Source organism: Nyctereutes procyonoides, unplaced genomic scaffold (assembly GCF_905146905.1).
Source record: "Nyctereutes procyonoides isolate TBG_1078 unplaced genomic scaffold, NYPRO_anot_genome, whole genome shotgun sequence".
Classification (NCBI taxonomy): domain Eukaryota; kingdom Metazoa; phylum Chordata; class Mammalia; order Carnivora; family Canidae; genus Nyctereutes; species Nyctereutes procyonoides.
This window is the reverse complement of record NW_026575117.1, coordinates 23,053,338-23,069,998: the sequence shown is the minus strand read 5'-3', so window position 1 is coordinate 23,069,998 and position 16,661 is coordinate 23,053,338. Positions and strand designations below refer to the sequence as shown.

Genomic DNA, 16,661 nt, shown 5'->3' with positions numbered 1-16,661 from the left:
AGAAATAGAGGCTTCTTCCTGCAGCTCCCAGCCCATTATTCTTCTGTCTAGACAACCTGTTTTTTCCCTTCTAGAAGGAAGAAAGCACAGGCCCCTCTCCCTAGTCTATATGAAACTTTGGGAAGAAGGGAGAGGGTGAGAATCCCTCAGACTAGTTAAACCTTTTAAGGAAGACAAGATCAAGACGATGGATTATTATGAAAGCTAACCACTAACTTTTTTTTTTTATGATCTTTTATGTTTTACAGAGAATCTTTGTGGATTAGAAATGGTACTTGTCCCCATCTAAGGGTTAGGGAAGTGGAGACTCCAGGCGCTGAGGGCTCTTGTGGGGGTAGGGTTAGTGGTAGAGACTGGTTTAATGCAGGGGTGGGCTCCTCCGCGGGGTCTGCAGGGGCCGGGGCCAGGGCTTGGGCGGGGGCGGGGGGCCTTACTGCTGGTCCCAGATGATGAGGTGGAAGAGGTACTTGGAAAAGTGAGCCCTTCGGGTGTACAGGGGGTTGCATAGTTCCTTTCCACCATGGCTGAGGGAGCAGGAGAGGTAGAAATCTTCATAGCTGCAACAGAAAGAGAGGAAGGACGCTCAGCTCCCAAACCCCATCACAGTCACCCAGCGTGTGCCAAGCTCCATTTCTCCTGCTAAGACTCCTCCCTGGTCTCTGGGAGCGAGAGCATGGGGTCATGGGGCATTTGTGAATAGGAGCTCCAGGAGAAGCAACTGGATCTGGATCCCTCCGCCCAGCTTCAGGCTCTTCCTCCCTCTTGATTGGGGACCAGCCCACGCAGCCGCCTTCTTACAGTTGGTGGCGGCAGCCCATGGGGGTGTCTGTGTGAGCATGCGCAGGTGACAAGGGGAGGGGGATGAAATCGACATATGCCGACGAGAATGCCAACACATGGGGGTCCCTGTGGCTGGTGACAGGTGCCTGACAGAAGAGGTCAGAGAAGGCCCTGGTTTCCCAGGCTGGCTCCTTTGTTCTCTGCCAATCTCCCAGAGGAATACATTAAGTGAGGAACAAAGAGAGAGGGGGAAGGGAGAGGGAGGGGGGTCTGGAAAGGGCGGGGGGGGGGGGTGCGGGGGTGGGACCAACCCCCCCCCCAATGCCAAGGCACTAGGCAGAGGAGCTGAGGATTACCAAATGAAGGTCCCCCTTCACTCACCCCTGCAGGCCTAGGGAACACCCAACAAAGGGTCATCTCCCCCCTCCCCGCCCCCTCCCATTGTGCATCTGCAGGGTAGTGCAGTCATGGGCCTTGGGGCATGCACTGGATCTGGGAAGCCGCCATCTGTCGCAGTGTCTCCATCAGCGGGTCTGGGATGGGTGGGGGGCAGGGATGCCGATGCAACCAGCACTGAGAGGGCCCCGCAGGATCTGACTGCTGTGGCTGCCTCTCCATCTCCCAGGGGACCTTCTGGCTCTCCTTGGGATGTCCCTGCCCGCAATCCCCCTCAGGCACTCGGCTCATCCGTCCAGCTAAGGTGCACTGCAATGCCACAGACCACCATCAACTCAGGACAGGGGGTTGCACCCAGACAGGGAGAAGCCATCTGAGAGTCAAACTCAGCTCGCTCCCTACAGGACAATCAGCCCTGGGCTCACCTGGTAGCCCAGGTAATGGGGATGCGGTGGGTGGCATAGACAGTGAAGGCCAAGGGCCCGGAGAAATGGCAGGCCTCCTGGACCAGATCGTGCTTGCGGCTCCCGTGCACAGCCGTCTGGAAGTCCGCATCGAATGTGCTGCAGTATAGCTCCACCAGATCCAAGATGGAAGCTGTCAGAGCTTCCACAACCTTCTCTGTGAAAGGAAGAGGTCACAAGGAAAGGTCACAAGGTCTCAGCAAGTGCCATCCTGTTGCCATGGCATTGGCTAGGATGGTACACACCAGGACAGTAGTCCCCAAATGCCAGTTGGTTTCCAATAGCCATGACAAAGTTCACCCATCTGTAGTGAAATGAGGGGGAAAAAAAAAAAAGCAGGATTGCATCATGAGCTTCTCATAAGATGATACTCAACTTTAAACATTCTCCTTATTTTTACTTATTGCTACTTATTTTGTGTTAAATGTCCTTTCTTTTGGGAAATACTGGGAATGATAATTGTCAGTAACTTTAAAAGTCATTCCTTGGCAAAAGCAAAGCAGTCAGTTTCTATGTTGGTCCCTAAAATACTGTTTTGTGGGACAACAGGTTGTTAATTCATGAAATCTAAAAGACTGGGAATCACCAACCAAGAATCCCAGAGGTGTGGGCTTCATAGAGCAAAGTTCTGTTTAAAAGACTCACTCCCAGTGACAGATTCTTTATCACCTTCTCCCCAGGCCCATTGTGAGTTGGAAACCTAGGCATTATGAGCCTCCTGGAGAATAATGACAACCCTACACAAGCGAGAGCTTTCTCTCGTCTGGAGCCCAGGGCTAACTCTGCCTCGCCACCCCCACCCTCACATGGACACCACCTCATCGCCATCTCCCAGGGACACCACAGGAATAACTAGCAAAAATAATGAGATAACATTTTGTGGAAAGAAATGTGCTCTCCAGCTGGAAAACACACAGATACACACACACATGCAGAGGCGGACCTAGGCCCATAAATCAAGGGGCCAGGGACAAAAAGAAATCTGGACAGAGAGCTGCTTCCAGCTGCCCCTGCTGAACAACGATGGAGACTAGTTTCCTTACCTCGGTTTTCCCTCACAGCCAAGACAGTGGGATCCTATTGGGGAAAAGCAGAGGGAGGGGAGCTTCAGGGCTGTGGCCTTTTCCAGCACAGCTGGAAGAAGGCCTTTTCACAGCTGTGCTCATCTGGATCAGACAAGCCTGAAATTTGAGGAGCAGAGACTCCTCAGGGAAGACCGCATCATGGTTTGTACCAGAGCCATGTGATGGATAGAGTGAGTGAGCCAGGCCAAGGTTAAAGTTGTGTCCACCCAAATGAGACACTCCCCCTACTCAGGCCACTCCGGCCCAGTCATGGTGCCTATCCTGCTGGCCCTGTGTATGGCCCACGGCCGCCACTGGGGAGCCACAGAGCCCCCGGCTCAGGAAAGGGTTTGCTTTTGCACCCTGATGGGGAGGCAAAGTGCCAGGCAATGCCTTGGTGATTATGAATAAAGTCTTTGGCCAGCCCAGGCTCCTGGCGATCAGTGCCAGGGCAGACCCTAGCCTACCCGCATCCTCAGGAAGAAGGGACGCAAGAATTCTTGTGGTTAAACTCCAAACTTGCAGGAAGGAGGTGGAGAGAAGATCTTTTTAGTAAGTGGACACCCAGTTACCCAGTGTCCCTGCAAATACTGTTCTCTTCCCTCCCCATACTAGCGCTCTGAGCCCCTGTTACCTTCTGAATCTTAGGCTGCATGCGGGAGGGGCAGGGGGGCAGCTGGTTGAGGGCGTTGGTGATCTCAGGGGTTTCCACGGCGGCGAGGGCATTGCAGATGGCCTTGACAGACTGGACCACCCTGTCAGCCTTCAGTGGGAAGTCCCCCTGTGGGAGGCGGCACAGCAAGGCTGGCAGGTGAGCACTCTTAGCCTCCAGCACCCGCGCTGTTGAAGGAATGGGTTGGGGGGAGTAGGGGTTCCTGACCCTCGGGAGGAATGGTGGAATCTCACGCTTGACTGTCAAACATCTGGCATTAGCCCCCAACGGTCACTCCTTCTGAATTAGATGAGCCATGCCCACGCTCCCGGGTCTTTCAGCCATCTCCCCTGAGCCTCTTCCTATTCCCAGACTCCCTCTGGCAGCTACTGTACAAACACATAATACAAACACATCCCCCGGAGACACAGCTTTAATAAAATCGATCCACAGGGAACAGCAAAGAAGCCAGAGACCCTGTTCAGGCCCCTTTGCCCAGGTAGCCTTATTTCTCGTCCTGTCATCTAGAATTTCCAGGATGATTTCATCTCAGTACCACAGACAGGCTGCACTGCCACATCCTCCTCTGCCCTTGGGCCCCTGAAGTTTTCTCACTTGGAATTCCCTCACCTATCCTGTCCTGAACACCTGTCTAAGTGCAAATCAAGGACCAGTGAAAATCTGGCCTCCTTCTCAGAGTGCCCCCCTCCTGCACTCTACTCTGTCTTCCTGTCACTCTCCGAGAACCCTTGATGAACTCATAGCTCTATGTTACTGTCCCATCTTTCTAGTGGGAACATGGGCTCCCCAAGACTAAGACAATGTTTATGCTTCTCTACCCATAGCAGCCATTAACGTAGGGCCAGACTAGCGCACCGAAGGTACTCAGAGACCCTCCGGCTCATCACAGTAAAGGAGGGGAGGAGCTTTGGGCAGCTGGGCCAGCCCTATGATTTATACTCACATCAGCCAGCAGGAAAGCATCCACTTCATTGTGGTATGTGTCGAACAGAAGACCCAGGGCCTGCCTGGGGAGTTGGGGACAGGGAAAAGTCACAGGAGAGGTCAAGACAGACCCAGGGTACTGAGAGACCTAGTCTCTTCCTCCCTCCCCACAGCTTAGGATTCAGATTCTAGTTTAAAGGGGTCCCCACTCTTTCCATAGGTTCACCACCCCTCATCTGGAGAACGAAGGCAAAGTACTAGAGGGAAGAAATGCAACACGCCCTAGAGTGAGGCTCTTCTCCTGTAATACTCTTGGGTCTCATCCCAGACACCTGTAAGAACCCCTGGCCCTGGCAGAAAGGTAAGTGGGGTTATGGGCTGGGGCACCCTCACAGTTCCTGTCTGGCCAACATCCAAGATGGGACCCGCTCGCACCTGCTGATGGTCTGTTTGACTGGCCTCTCTTGTAGATGGACGAGGTAGTTCAAGGTGGAGGGGCTCTGGTCATCATTCACCTGTGTAAGAAGTGTCCTATTCAGAGAGGAGCAGTACCTTTACGGCAACCCCACGCTCCTACCCTACTCCCACTGAAGGTGTTCCATATCACCTCTGCCCACTCCACGTCCCCATCCCTGTGCAGCCTCCCGAAAACCCAACCCCCGCACGAACCGTCCGGGCCAGGTCACTGCGTACAGCTTTCTGCTCCATCAGCTGTAGCCGGATGTCGATGTCAAACTTGCGACAATACTGAATGTACTCGTGGCTGCCCAGGGCATGCTTGCTGGTGGAGTGGGGGGACAAGACCATTAGCGCCCTGGGGACTCAGTGGGAAGGGGGACGTATACCTTAATCCCAGGAAGAGAGAAATAGGGAGAAGGGGGCAATGAGGAGGTACGATCTGAGCTCCTGGAAATCTATCATTACAGAGCTCAGGGAAAGAGGTGGAAGTCTGTCTAAAAAAAGCCATCTAATAACTTGTAACCTTAGTCTACACAAACACAGACTTTCCCAGGCATTTATTACCCATATCATCATCATCACAACAATCGTCCCAGGGCTGGGCCTTCTGGAGTGAGTGGGGAACAGAGACTTCTCAGGGGGACAGCGATGGAACCTCATTCTCTTGGCTCGGTATGCAGGACACTCTGGAATGCACCTGTGCTCTGGCTGGGGTGTGGTGCTCCCTGAGAGACACTCTCCCCACACCGTGGCCCTCATCTCCTGCCCCCCACCATCAGCGACTGGCGTGCTGAGGCCAACCAAACAAACCCACCAAGATTCTAAGTCTGTTATTCCCAAGCCCAAAAGAGTCTGCTTCTCCCCTCCCTCTGTGGGTCCTGTCGACTGTGGTTAACACAAATCTCTACAGACGTCCTTACCCGCATCCACCTGCAAGCCATTCACTGCTCCAGCAACAACATATGAGACCCTGTCTACCCACATTTCAGAGGAGGCCACAGGAGTCCCTCCGTAAGCCAGACTTTTCCTCCCTCCCAAATCACACCATAGTCAGAAAGGAAACCCAGGATAAGGGGTAGAGTGAGTCTGTCCTGCAGGCCAGCATTGCAGGCCTGGGCTGGGTCCCAGCAGCTGGGTAACAGAAGCCGGAAAGGGACTTCCTTCCTCAGTAGAGCTGGGAATCTAGGCCAGAAATGGAGGGGAGAGGAGGGGAGTATGTGCAGAAGCCCAAGAGGTACTGGCCTGAGACCAGTCTGGGTCCAGCTAGGACCAAGCCTTGGATCCAGGCTCCAACCTACCAAGGCTGAGCAGTAGCTAAACCCTGGGGGCGAAGCGGCTGGGCTGGTGTGTCTGGTGGGAGTGCCCCAGGAGGAAGGAAGAGTGAAGTGGGGGTGGAGGAGGCAGCAGGAAACTCAGCCCTCCCCTGGGACTGTCTCAAGGTTCTTATCTGAGAGCAGCTTGCATCCTGGACCCACCACGCCCCTTCAGCATCAGCCCCTGCTAGGCATGAGTAGGAAACCACAGGGTTTCCTTGGGAGCTAACAGCCTTCTGGAATCCCCAGGGAGTCTGTCCATCCCTACCCAAGACAGCTGTCTTGTGCTCAGAGGTCTAAGCTTTTCTGTTGGGTGGGAGGGAAGGGAAGAGCCTTGGTGGAAGAGGGGGGGGGCTTCTGAGCCAAGAGTCACGGACACCGGGGTCCCCTGGGGACTTAACTGACCTTCTCTATGGAAGGCTTTCCTCTGTGTGTATTCGACTTAAAGGGTAGGAGGGGCATGACCCCAGGACCACTGATCCAGTTGCACCTCACACTAAACACTCCAGCTAGGTCTTGGCAGGACATCAGAATCTGGCAGCTTATCTACCACCTTCAGCCCTGGAGGCTCAAAGACTTTGAGTGTCCAGCTGATCTGGATCCGTATGCTTTCTTCCGTGTGGGCTGGTCCTTCTCTGCTCACTGGGTCATTCTCACATTCAGTCCTTACTACATTTCAGGGAAGAAACCGAGGATTGGGTTTTACAAGCCAGAACCCAAACCAGCCCTATTGCTGGGACCCATTATGCCCCTTATTCCCTTATAAGAGTGCCTGGGGCGCTCTCTACCCGGGGACCCTGAATCTAGCCCCTCTTATTCCTCCAGGGAAAATGAGTACACATGGAACACACTTGAATGGTGGTCCTGGAGTGGCACCACAAAAGCCCTGCCCTTCCTTTCCCCAGAGTGAAAGAAACCAGTCAAGAACTGCTCTAGCAGGGGCACCTGGGTTGGTCAGTGGTTAGGCGTCTGCCTTTGGCTCAGGTTGTGATCCTCGGGTCCTGAGATCAAGTTCCGCATCAGGCTCCCCCTAGGGAGCCTGCTTCTCCCTCTGCCTATTTCTCTGCCTCTCTCTGTGTCTCTCGTGAATAAATAAAATCTTAAAAAAACAAAACTGCTCTAGCCATTGGCCAATCATCCTTGCATCTAGAGAAAGTGCTGGCACTCCTGAGGCACTCCTAAGGATGGAGATCCAGGTCCCTCCTTTCCCCACTGCCAAGGCTGCTTTCTCTGAGTGGCCAGAGGAAGCAGGCAGTAGGCAGCCAGAAGCTTAGGGAGGAAAGCACATCTTTGTTTTTTTCTCTTATCTGCTGCCTTCTGGCTGATTCTAGGGCCTGCCACACAGCCCAGGTGGTGTACACTCTCTGCAGCCCTGCCCCGGCACCCAGAGCCCCAGGGCAGCGGATCGGGTTTAGCTGTAGCTGGTCCACCTCAGACTTTCCAGGAGGCTGCCCACTGGCAAGGCACTGGATGGAGAGGAGCTGGAGGCAAGCCCTTGCTGAGGAGGATAACCAGCTGCACATGCCAGTAGGGGAAAGGCTTAGGGGCAGGGAAAGGGGGAGGAGGGAACCATTGTGATTTCTCCGCTAAGTTCCATAAGGGCATTTCTGCCCAGCCCTCCATCTGTCCCTGGCCACAGAGACACACAGTCTAGGAGAAGTAGCCCCTGACAGTCCCCTCCACTCCCACCCCCCGGCCCCACACACGCATCTCTCCACATGCAGACGTCTGCAAGCAGATAGGACTTCATCTTTGCCTGGTCCCAGCTCCAAGCTCTTTCCACAGCAGACTTGGCTCAGAAGCCGACCAGCCCTGCTGGAAGACACAGTGCCTGGGGAAAGTGCGACGTGGCTGTGCAAGGGCCCAGAAAGTGTGATCAGGGAGGAGCTGCCGGCCCCAGGCCACAGCCCAGCACCACCCTGAGGGAGCCCCCTCCCAATGCTACCACCCAGAAGGTAGGTGCCACCTCCTATCCGCTTTCCTGACAGTTCACTTACTTCTGCAGGAACTCCTCGAGCCCACAGGGCTTCAGCACGAAGTCCCCCACGTCCACATCCCTCAGTTCATCATGGGTATAGCACAGGGTCTGGTGGATGAGCAGGTCTACAGTGGAAGAACCTGTAAGGGGCGGCAGGGGAGCAATGATGAGGAGTGCCAGGGCAGGCAGGGCTCAGGGTCCCCATGCTGATCCCCCTGCTCCTGACTAAGCACTCTTCAGCACAACTGCTATCCAGAGAAAGCAGGCAAACACACACAGTTTGGGCTTGGGGAAAATGACTGTGGGGCCCACAAAACTGGCCCTGGAGCCAGTCCCCTGGAGGAGCTTCCCCATTGCCCCTCATCAGGGGGCCTGAGGTCACACCACTGTCCTCCGTGGCCCCCCTCAAGGGTTACTCATCCACCCTCCCCACTTACAGTTGCAGGTAAAAGTGAGTGGCTCCTGTAGGCTGTCACACAACACAGTCACCTTCAGGTTGACCTCATCCCCAAGGTGCTCTGGGCTCGGGGTGACAGCACTCCAGACATAACCGGTGAGGGAGTAGTCTTGGATGTCAGAGCCAGATCGAAGGCTGTGCAGGAAGAGAGGGAGAAGGGCCCTCGCTGTGCCTTCAGAAGAGAGCAGTCGAGAAGACACCTGCTGGGACCCTCCCACCCTGAGGCCAAGGGCTCCTCTGTGGCTGCTCAGCCTGGCTCTCCAGGCCTGCAGGCCAGGATGGGGGCAGTGGGGAAGCTGCTCCTGGAAACCTTGCTCTTGACATATTGGCTACAGTTACAAAATGTTTCCCAAGCCCCACTGCATGGTAGGGACAGCTCTACAGTGACAAAGCTTTCTTTCCCTGCTAAATTCAAAGGGAAATTCTCCTGGCTCCATTTCCTTTCTCTTTTAGCTCCAGGTAAAATACTCTTAGCTCTATCAGTGGTGCATTTGCTCCTGAGGGAAACCAAGCCTGAAGCCACTAGGATAATGTGACTGTTGGATGGAGGGTTCATAAATGTCCCAAAATGTGAAACTTCTAAGATTTCAAAAAGTCCGCCGACACCTGTTGTCGGAAGCGCCTCGTAGCTGTGAATTGAGATTTATTCAATGTGACCCTCCTTCCCTCCTAGAGAAAGCTCTGAATGGGCTGGCCCTCCCCCCCAGCCCCTGAGAGCCCTCCCAGGCACCCCATTCATGAACTCTTACATATCCAGCATGTGGCAAAATGCAGCAACTTCCTCATCTCTTTCCTCTGAGACCTCAAATAATTCGTGGCCGTTGGCAATAGTATGGGGCCGTGAGTCCACCTTTAAGAGAAGAACAGGCGACTCAGCACCCTGTTCCCACAGGTCGCTCCCAGCTCTAAACCCTGAAACTCTGGATGTAAAAGGCTTTTCAAGCATTGAACATTCAGGGGCACAGGAAAACGTGGGAAATTTAGGAATAATGCATCTGCTGTCCTAGGACACCAGGAACCAAGCAGGCAGAGAGAGCTTGAAGCCTTGGCCGACGCTGTAAGCTTGGGTGGGATGGACAGGAATGCGGCCAAACCTCCTCTCCCGGAGTTGGAGGCAGAGGCGCAGCAGCTCAGAAGCCAACCCAGGGTAGCAGCACACAGCATTGCTGGGTCCCTGGGCTGGCTTCCTGGGGGAGCTCCCAGGGGTGTGGAGGCCAGGGCAAGTGGGCTGCGCAAACCGTGCCCTGGAGGAGGCCGGGCGCTGGGCAGAGGCCTCGGCACCCACAGCACAGAGAGGCCGAGGGCCCTCGGGTGGAGGCGCTGACTCGGACTCACAGGCCTTCTGGGCCGACGCTAGTCCAGGAAGGAAGGATTCACGCAGCTTTCTGGGCAGGAGGGAACCCGGAGGAGGCTTTTGGTCCTGCCCAGCTGGCATGTCGGGGAGCCCGTCCGGCCCCGTTGCCCATCGAAGAACACGAGTGCGGTGCGGGGGTTCCCTCGTCCCCCAGCGCAGCAGCTGTGCCGGCGAGCGCCTGCCAGGCCCGCGGCGGGGGCCCAGCGAGGAGGAAGGGCGCGGGGAGCGGGGGAGCCGCACGGCAGGTCTCTGCCAGACAGGCCTGCCCAGGGGCGCCGGGGGAGGCCAGCCCATGGGAAGGAAGCCGCCCCCCCCTGCTCAGATGGAGCGGGGGGGGGGGGGGGGGGGGGCATCGGGGGCGGCAGCGCCTCACCTCTCACCCGCCGCCCGCCCGCCCGCAGGCTATTCTCTTGCCCTGCCCACCCCCGGGGCAGATGGCAGCGACTGGGCTCCTCATTTGAATATCCAAATTGTTTCCTCTGAGTGACCCCTCTCATTAGCCCTGCTCCCGGGGAGCGTGTGGGGGCGCCGGGCATGTGAGGCCCTTGCTCTGCCAAGTCCCAGCCTGGGTCCCGCTCACAACAACGGCCCCACTGTCCGCGCTTAACGCCCAGAAGTGAGGCTGCGAGGCTGACAGAGACAGAGACACCGAGACACAGAGGAGGGGAAGGCCGGGGAGAGAGGAACAGAGTGGCCCCGAAGGCCATTCTCATGCCCCCAGTACCACTCCCTGGCTCCATAAGAAAACAAAAGCCACTTACGTTTGCCCTGCTGGCAGGCCCTGGGGGCAGCGCCCGATGCTGGCTGGGGGAGTCTGCCAGGCGGAGGCTGGCACTGGGGGTGCCAGGCTGGCACGTGGAGCCCACCATTTCCAGGGCTGGCCCTGCAGGCCTGGGATAAGGGGGGTCCCTCCGTCTGAAAGCCCGGTGGAGGCGGGGCGGCGGGATAGGCCGAGGGCCCGGGAGGTACCCCCTCCGGGTGGGATGCGCCCCTGCCCCGAGCTGAGGTGGGGGAGACCAAGGCCGCATTCCCCCCCTTAGAACTGGCACGAGCTCTTTGCTCTGCCCTAGCTTCTTCCAGGACACGCTGGACCAGGGCCCCCTCAGAACCCTGGTGACACACAGGGGTGACGGGGAAGGGTGAGGCCGTGGGAGGAGGCAAGAGAGATAGGGAGCAACAGAGGCGACCACCTACCCGGGTGGCCTGCCTCCGAGCAGGCCCAGCTCTGGGTGAGGAACTCGGAGCTCGGAACAGGAATCTCCCTGTCCCTAAAAATAGCGGGAGCAGCCCCACCTCTCAGAGCAGGGCCTTTAAAAAGCCCTGAGCTCCAGAGTCGTGCCTTCTCCCAGAAGCTGATTCTGCTCTGGGGGACTCTCTTAGCAGCAGCACAGGAAGGAAGGACCATGTGGCTCTTCCAGAGTTGTGAAGGATCCCAATTGCTGGGACACTCGGTGGGAAAGCCCCTGTGTCCCTTAGACAATGGATAAGGAGGAAACAGGGATGGAATGAAGTGGCATGCTACTCCTACGGAAACCTCCAGCCACAAGGGTACCTCTTGACTCCTTTTGGGGTCAGCGCTTCCAGACCCAAGGGTGAAACTCCAAGTGTCCTCAGGTCCCACCCAAGGAGATGCTACTGATACTTTTTAAACCAGAAAAAAAAAAAAAAAAAAAGATCAAAGCTGCCCTGGAACCTACCCTGTGCTTCTATGTAGATACTATGCCATTTTACACTATCCACTCATGAAAATAAAATCATTATCGTCATACTGTATTTCTTTTAAATATTTTTAAAAAGATTTTATTTATTTATTTGTGTGTGTGTGTGTGAGAGAGAGACAGAGACAGAGACAGAGGGAGAAGCAGGCTCCATGCAGGGAGCCCAATGTGGGACTCGATCCCGGGACTCCAGGATCACGCCCTGGGCCAAAGGCAGGTGCTAAACCGCTGAGCCACCCAGGGATCCCCTCTTTTAAATATTTTTACTGTGAAAGGAGGTAGACGGTGGCCACGGCAGCACAACAACGTGAACGTCGCTCATGTCACCAACCATATGTTGCAGATTGGCCAAGATGGTAAATCTTGTTATGTATATTTTAGTGCAGTAAGAGAGAGAGAGAGAGAGAGAGAGAGAGAAATAGAAGCAGAGAGGAGAGGGAGAGAGAGAGAGAGAGAGAGGCAGAGACGGGGGTGGGGGGGAAGGGAGAGATGGAGAGACAGAGGGAGACAGAGCAAGGACCAAACTCTGGGACAGGAAAGACCAGAGCTGTGTGCCTATAGGACTATCAGGCAGACTTCTTGAGCACTAAACGCTGGTTAATACTGTGACTGGGCCTCAGCACTACAGCACTTTGGGCAAAGCAGGTCAGAAAGCAGAAGCAACCTGCTCCAGCCCACAGGGTCATTCAGCCACAGAGTCGCAGAGAATCCCCTGAGCCCGGTGCGGTCCTTACCCTGTGAAGCGAGCACATGCTAGGAACCAACATCACAAACACCTGCCCTGGCAAGGGCTGTTTTGGTACAAAGCTCAGCCCTGAAAAGGAGCCACATCTCTAGTGGTGTCCCTCTTCCTCTCCCCAGCCAGGGCCCCAGGGGCCAGAAGACGGGGGAGAGAGGAGGAGAGGTTGACAGGGTGAGCCGGTAGCAGATTCGAATTTGGAACAACAAAGATTCAGAAAGAAGGCCCACTCTCTGTGTCCGAGTGGCACTAGGAGAGGAGGCAGAAGGGACACACTGAGGTCCTCACCGGGGCAGCGGAAATCCGGCGGTTCTTGCCTGGTGTCGTATTCTTTCCGTTGGCATAGCGGGAGGCATAGGTACGGGGAGGCACCTGAGGGGGCATGGTCTTGCTCCGGGCCACGGGTTTTCCGGGAGTGTCCTTGCCGCTGAAGTCCAGGGGCCCCCGGCCCTCCTTCCAGCCCCTGGTGGTGTCACGCAACATCTCTGTATCATAGGTGGACTTGAGGTTGAGCCGTGTGATCGCATCATTGATACCGTCATAGTCCACAGGCCCGAGCAGGCGCCCCGGAGCCCCACCCCCCAGCTCCTCTTCCTCTTCCAGGATGCGACGCCCCAGCAGCTTGCCTGGAGGCTGCTCTGCCAAAGAAAAGGTGTTGACGTCATTGGGCTGGGAGGTCTTGGAGGACGAGGGAGACCCCTTTCTGGGAGGTAGGGGAGGGGTGTCCCAGATAGAGACTCGGGGCGGCAGAGGAGGTGGGGACAGCTTCTTGGAAGAGCCATCTATGTCCCCGGGTCCTGGGGACAAAGAGAGTCCCTCATCTGAACCATCGAAAATGTAGAGATAGTCTCCAGCCAGAGAGCCTTTGGGCCAGGGATCTGGGCCAGGCTGGGAGCCCTGGGAGGTAGAGTGGTTGGGTAACCCCTCCTGCGGGGAGAGTGAGTTGTAATTGAGGGTAGGATCAGAGCCAGAAAGACCACGTAAGAGCTTGAGGTCCTTCTGCCTTCCTGCCGGCTTGCTGTAGAAGTCTAGGACAGGCTCGTCCCAGCTGATGAGAGAGGAGTCTGTGTTCTGCTTGGCTCTGCTTTCCTCCTTGTCGTGCCGCAGCCGGGACAGTGCATCATACTCCATCTGCAGGGCTTCGGCCATGGCCAGCTCTTTGCGGCTGATGCCCACTGACTCCAGGGACTTCCAGTGTTCCCCACTGCCCTGAGTCGAAGACATGGTGAGGACGGGGGATGGAGGAGACAAGGAAGTCTTTTACTTTCTCTCAGTGTCAGGTGTGCAGGATTCCAGCATGGTGTCTGGGCACCTGCAGGTGAGGGGTTGAAAACATCAATCACTCAGTCCCAAAAAGGCTTGAATTAATAATGTGACTTAGGTGACATCATCTGGGTCACTGCCTGCTCCTCGAGTGTCTACAGCAGATGGGAAGAAACAAAAAAAAAAAAATGGAGAGAAGAAATGGAGACAACTCTATCCGTTTAACACATCCATTCACCTTTCCATTTATCTATAGATGTCTGGTCCCTCACTCCCACATACCCTGGGAATGGCAGAGGAGGTCTGGTCCTGTCTCTCCCATGTACCCTGAGGGAAGAAGGAGGCACCTTGCATCAGGCGAGAGAAGACAGAAAAGGGGCTCTTCAACCCGTTTAAAGAGGACCGCTCTCATACCCTGCTGGTGGGGAGTATAAAATGGGGCAACCACTTTGGAAAACAGGCAGCCTGGTGAAAGGTAAACATCCACCTACCATATGACTCAACTGACCCACTCCTAGTCACTTACCCAAGAAAACTGAAAGCACGTATCTTCACAAAGACTCATACGCATATTCGCGGCAGCCTTATTTGTCACATCCCCAAACTGGAAACAACCCAAGTCTGTCCATCAACGGGGGAATGGATTAAACAATGTGATTCTGTCCACGTAATGCTACTAACTCAGCCACAAAAAATGAGTTACCGACACATGTCCTAACACGGATGCATCTCAAAATAACTGTTCTGCGTAAAAGAAGCTAGACAAAAAAGTACGAATACGTAGGATTCCGTTTATATAAAATCCTGGAAAACGAAAACTCTACAGTGATAGCAGATCAGTGGTTAACTGGGGAAAGGTAAGGTGGGAAAAGAGGCATGGATGACAAAGAAGCCTTAAAGGACACTTTTGGGGATGATAAGTATGTTCATTATCTCGATTGTGGCAAAGGTTTCTCGGGTATATAAATACGTCCCAATTTACCAGGTTGCACATCTTAAATATGTGCAGTTTACTGTATGTCCATTATACCTCAGTAAAGCTGTAAAGTGAAATAGAGTCCAATGAAACAGACTTTGTAATTACTCAGACTGCACTAAGTTCCTCCCCAAATAAACCAATATGAGTCATAAAACAAAGCCTGGCAACGGGTGAGACCCAGATACCTGACGGATTACGGGTGTGCCATATTGATTCCCCTTGGCCCTCAGGACACCAGACAGGAAGGCAGGACCTCCAGGCCGGCTGCCACTGGCTGAAAGCAGCCCCCTTCATGTACTCCAGCGTCCGCATCCTTTTCTTTAGAAGCCATGACATGAAGATAGCCCTGAATGAAGAGTTATCAGGACAAGGCTAGCCCGGCCCAGCAGTTCTCAACCCTGATCACGCATTAAAAACACCAGGGGTCCTTTTTAAAAGTACTGACACCTGGGTACTCTTAAGAGAGTCTAATTTAATTGGTCTGCCGTAGAGCAGTGGTATTTTTCTAAAACGCCAAGAGATTCTGGTCTATAGCTGGAGCTAAGAACCACACACTTCTGTGTATAAATGTTTCGGTTAGGTTGTGAGGTGAGTGTGAAGTAGCCACTTCAGATCCTTTTTGCCAGCAGCTAAGAAGTTCATGATTTCATAAAATTATCTAAAATGATTCATTCTTGGACAGCCTGGGTGGCTCAGCAGTTTAGCGCCGCCTTCAGCCGAGGGCCTGATCCTGGAGACCCGGGATCGAGTCCCACGTCGGGCTCCCTGCATGGAGCCTGCTTCTCCCTCTGCCTGTGTCTCTGCCTCTCTCTCTCTCTCTCTCTCTCTCTCTCTCTCTCTCCCCGTGTCTCTCATGAATAAATAAATAAAATCTTTTAAAAAAATTATTCATTGTTGTACTGCTTTATCCGGCAGGTAATTAACATGAAGCATGTTGTTTTTCTTTTTCTTTCTTTCTTTTTTTTTTTAAGCACGTTGTTTCTTATGATTCGAAAGTTGAAAACATCAAAAGGACAAAAGGTTCAGATAGATACTGGGTGGCAAGTTCCATCAGCTCCCAAATGAGTTAGGATGAAGGTATCACTTGACCTGAGGTGCCCGCCCTGATGGTCTCTCCATTAGGCCCAGGCACAGAACCCTGTCCCCAGAGGGCTGTGGCTGGCTGGCTTAGTGAATCTTTTTTTTTGTTTGTTTAAGATTTTATTTATGTATTCATGAGAGACACACACACACACAGAGGCAGAGACACAGGCAGAGGGAGAAGCAGGCTCCATGCAGGGAGCCCGACGTGGGACTTGATCCCGGGACTCCAGGATCACGCTCTGAGCCAAAGGCAGACGCTCAACCACTGAGCCATCCAGGCATCCCTGGCTTAGTGAATCTCAGCAAGTAGTTCGCCGAAGACTGAATAGCCCAAGCCCAGCTTTGGGGCATATGAAGTGACTCTCTGCCTGTTGAGATCTACATCCTTCAACAACTTCTTACAGATTACTTCTTACCAACAGAGGGTACGAGGGAGTCTTACTATTTGAAATTCAAAGGAATTGGATGAGCAGATGGAGGTACCCAGAACACAGTTGCTGGGAGTTAGGAAACTGGCCCCAGGAAAACGTTCTTGTACCTTAGATAGGAGACACCAAATAAATGCTCCAGCTGGACCAAGCATTTCATTCCAGAGAATACTGAGACTTAGGGGTGCCTACATGGCCTCATTTTCAGACAGACAGACAGACAGACACACACACACACACACACACACCCAGCTGTCTCTTCTCTGGCTGTATAATTTCCTGGACTCTGAAGTTTCTGGGCCTCTCTGTCCCTCTAGAGAAGTCAGGTCAACCTGTGCTCACCCTGCTGTCCTTGGGGTCACAACCTCCAAAAGGCAGAGTCTCCATCAGCAGTAAACACCAGGAACATCAAGTGTGAAGTCACCATGACAGCTGGGATGAGCCCTGAACACCTGCTGTCCTGGGATGAGGCTGATGCTCAGGACTCCCAGGAGTCTCTGTCCCCGTGGGCAGCTCAGCCCCTGACCGTCTCTGGGCTCCAATCAGTGCCGAGGCTGATCAGTACATTGATTCTGGGACCCCAGCGTCA

General features: G+C 54.3%; 1 protein-coding gene across 4 annotated transcripts in view; it reads right to left on the bottom strand.

The window, feature by feature from the left end:
* The window catches only part of PIK3C2B (phosphatidylinositol-4-phosphate 3-kinase catalytic subunit type 2 beta), a 66,780-nt gene that overhangs the window by 28,799 nt on the left and 21,320 nt on the right, over positions 1–16,661 (bottom strand). The window contains exons 2-12 of one of the 4 annotated variants that reach the window (XM_055334115.1): positions 12,608–13,737; positions 9,258–9,358; positions 8,489–8,643; positions 8,071–8,191; positions 4,971–5,082; positions 4,737–4,816; positions 4,321–4,384; positions 3,339–3,485; positions 2,684–2,717; positions 1,602–1,797; positions 435–557 (exon numbers count right to left, since the gene is read on the bottom strand). In XM_055334115.1, coding sequence (XP_055190090.1) covers positions 435–557; positions 1,602–1,797; positions 2,684–2,717; positions 3,339–3,485; positions 4,321–4,384; positions 4,737–4,816; positions 4,971–5,082; positions 8,071–8,191; positions 8,489–8,643; positions 9,258–9,358; positions 12,608–13,543 — 2,069 coding nt within the window. In that variant the 5' untranslated portion in view covers positions 13,544–13,737. Of the gene's footprint in view, positions 1–434; positions 558–1,601; positions 1,798–2,683; positions 2,718–3,338; positions 3,486–4,320; positions 4,385–4,736; positions 4,817–4,970; positions 5,083–8,070; positions 8,192–8,488; positions 8,681–9,257; positions 9,359–9,843; positions 10,085–12,607; positions 13,738–16,661 lie in introns of those variants that run through there. The other 3 variants (XM_055334114.1, XM_055334117.1, XM_055334116.1) reach the window with 3 other exon arrangements.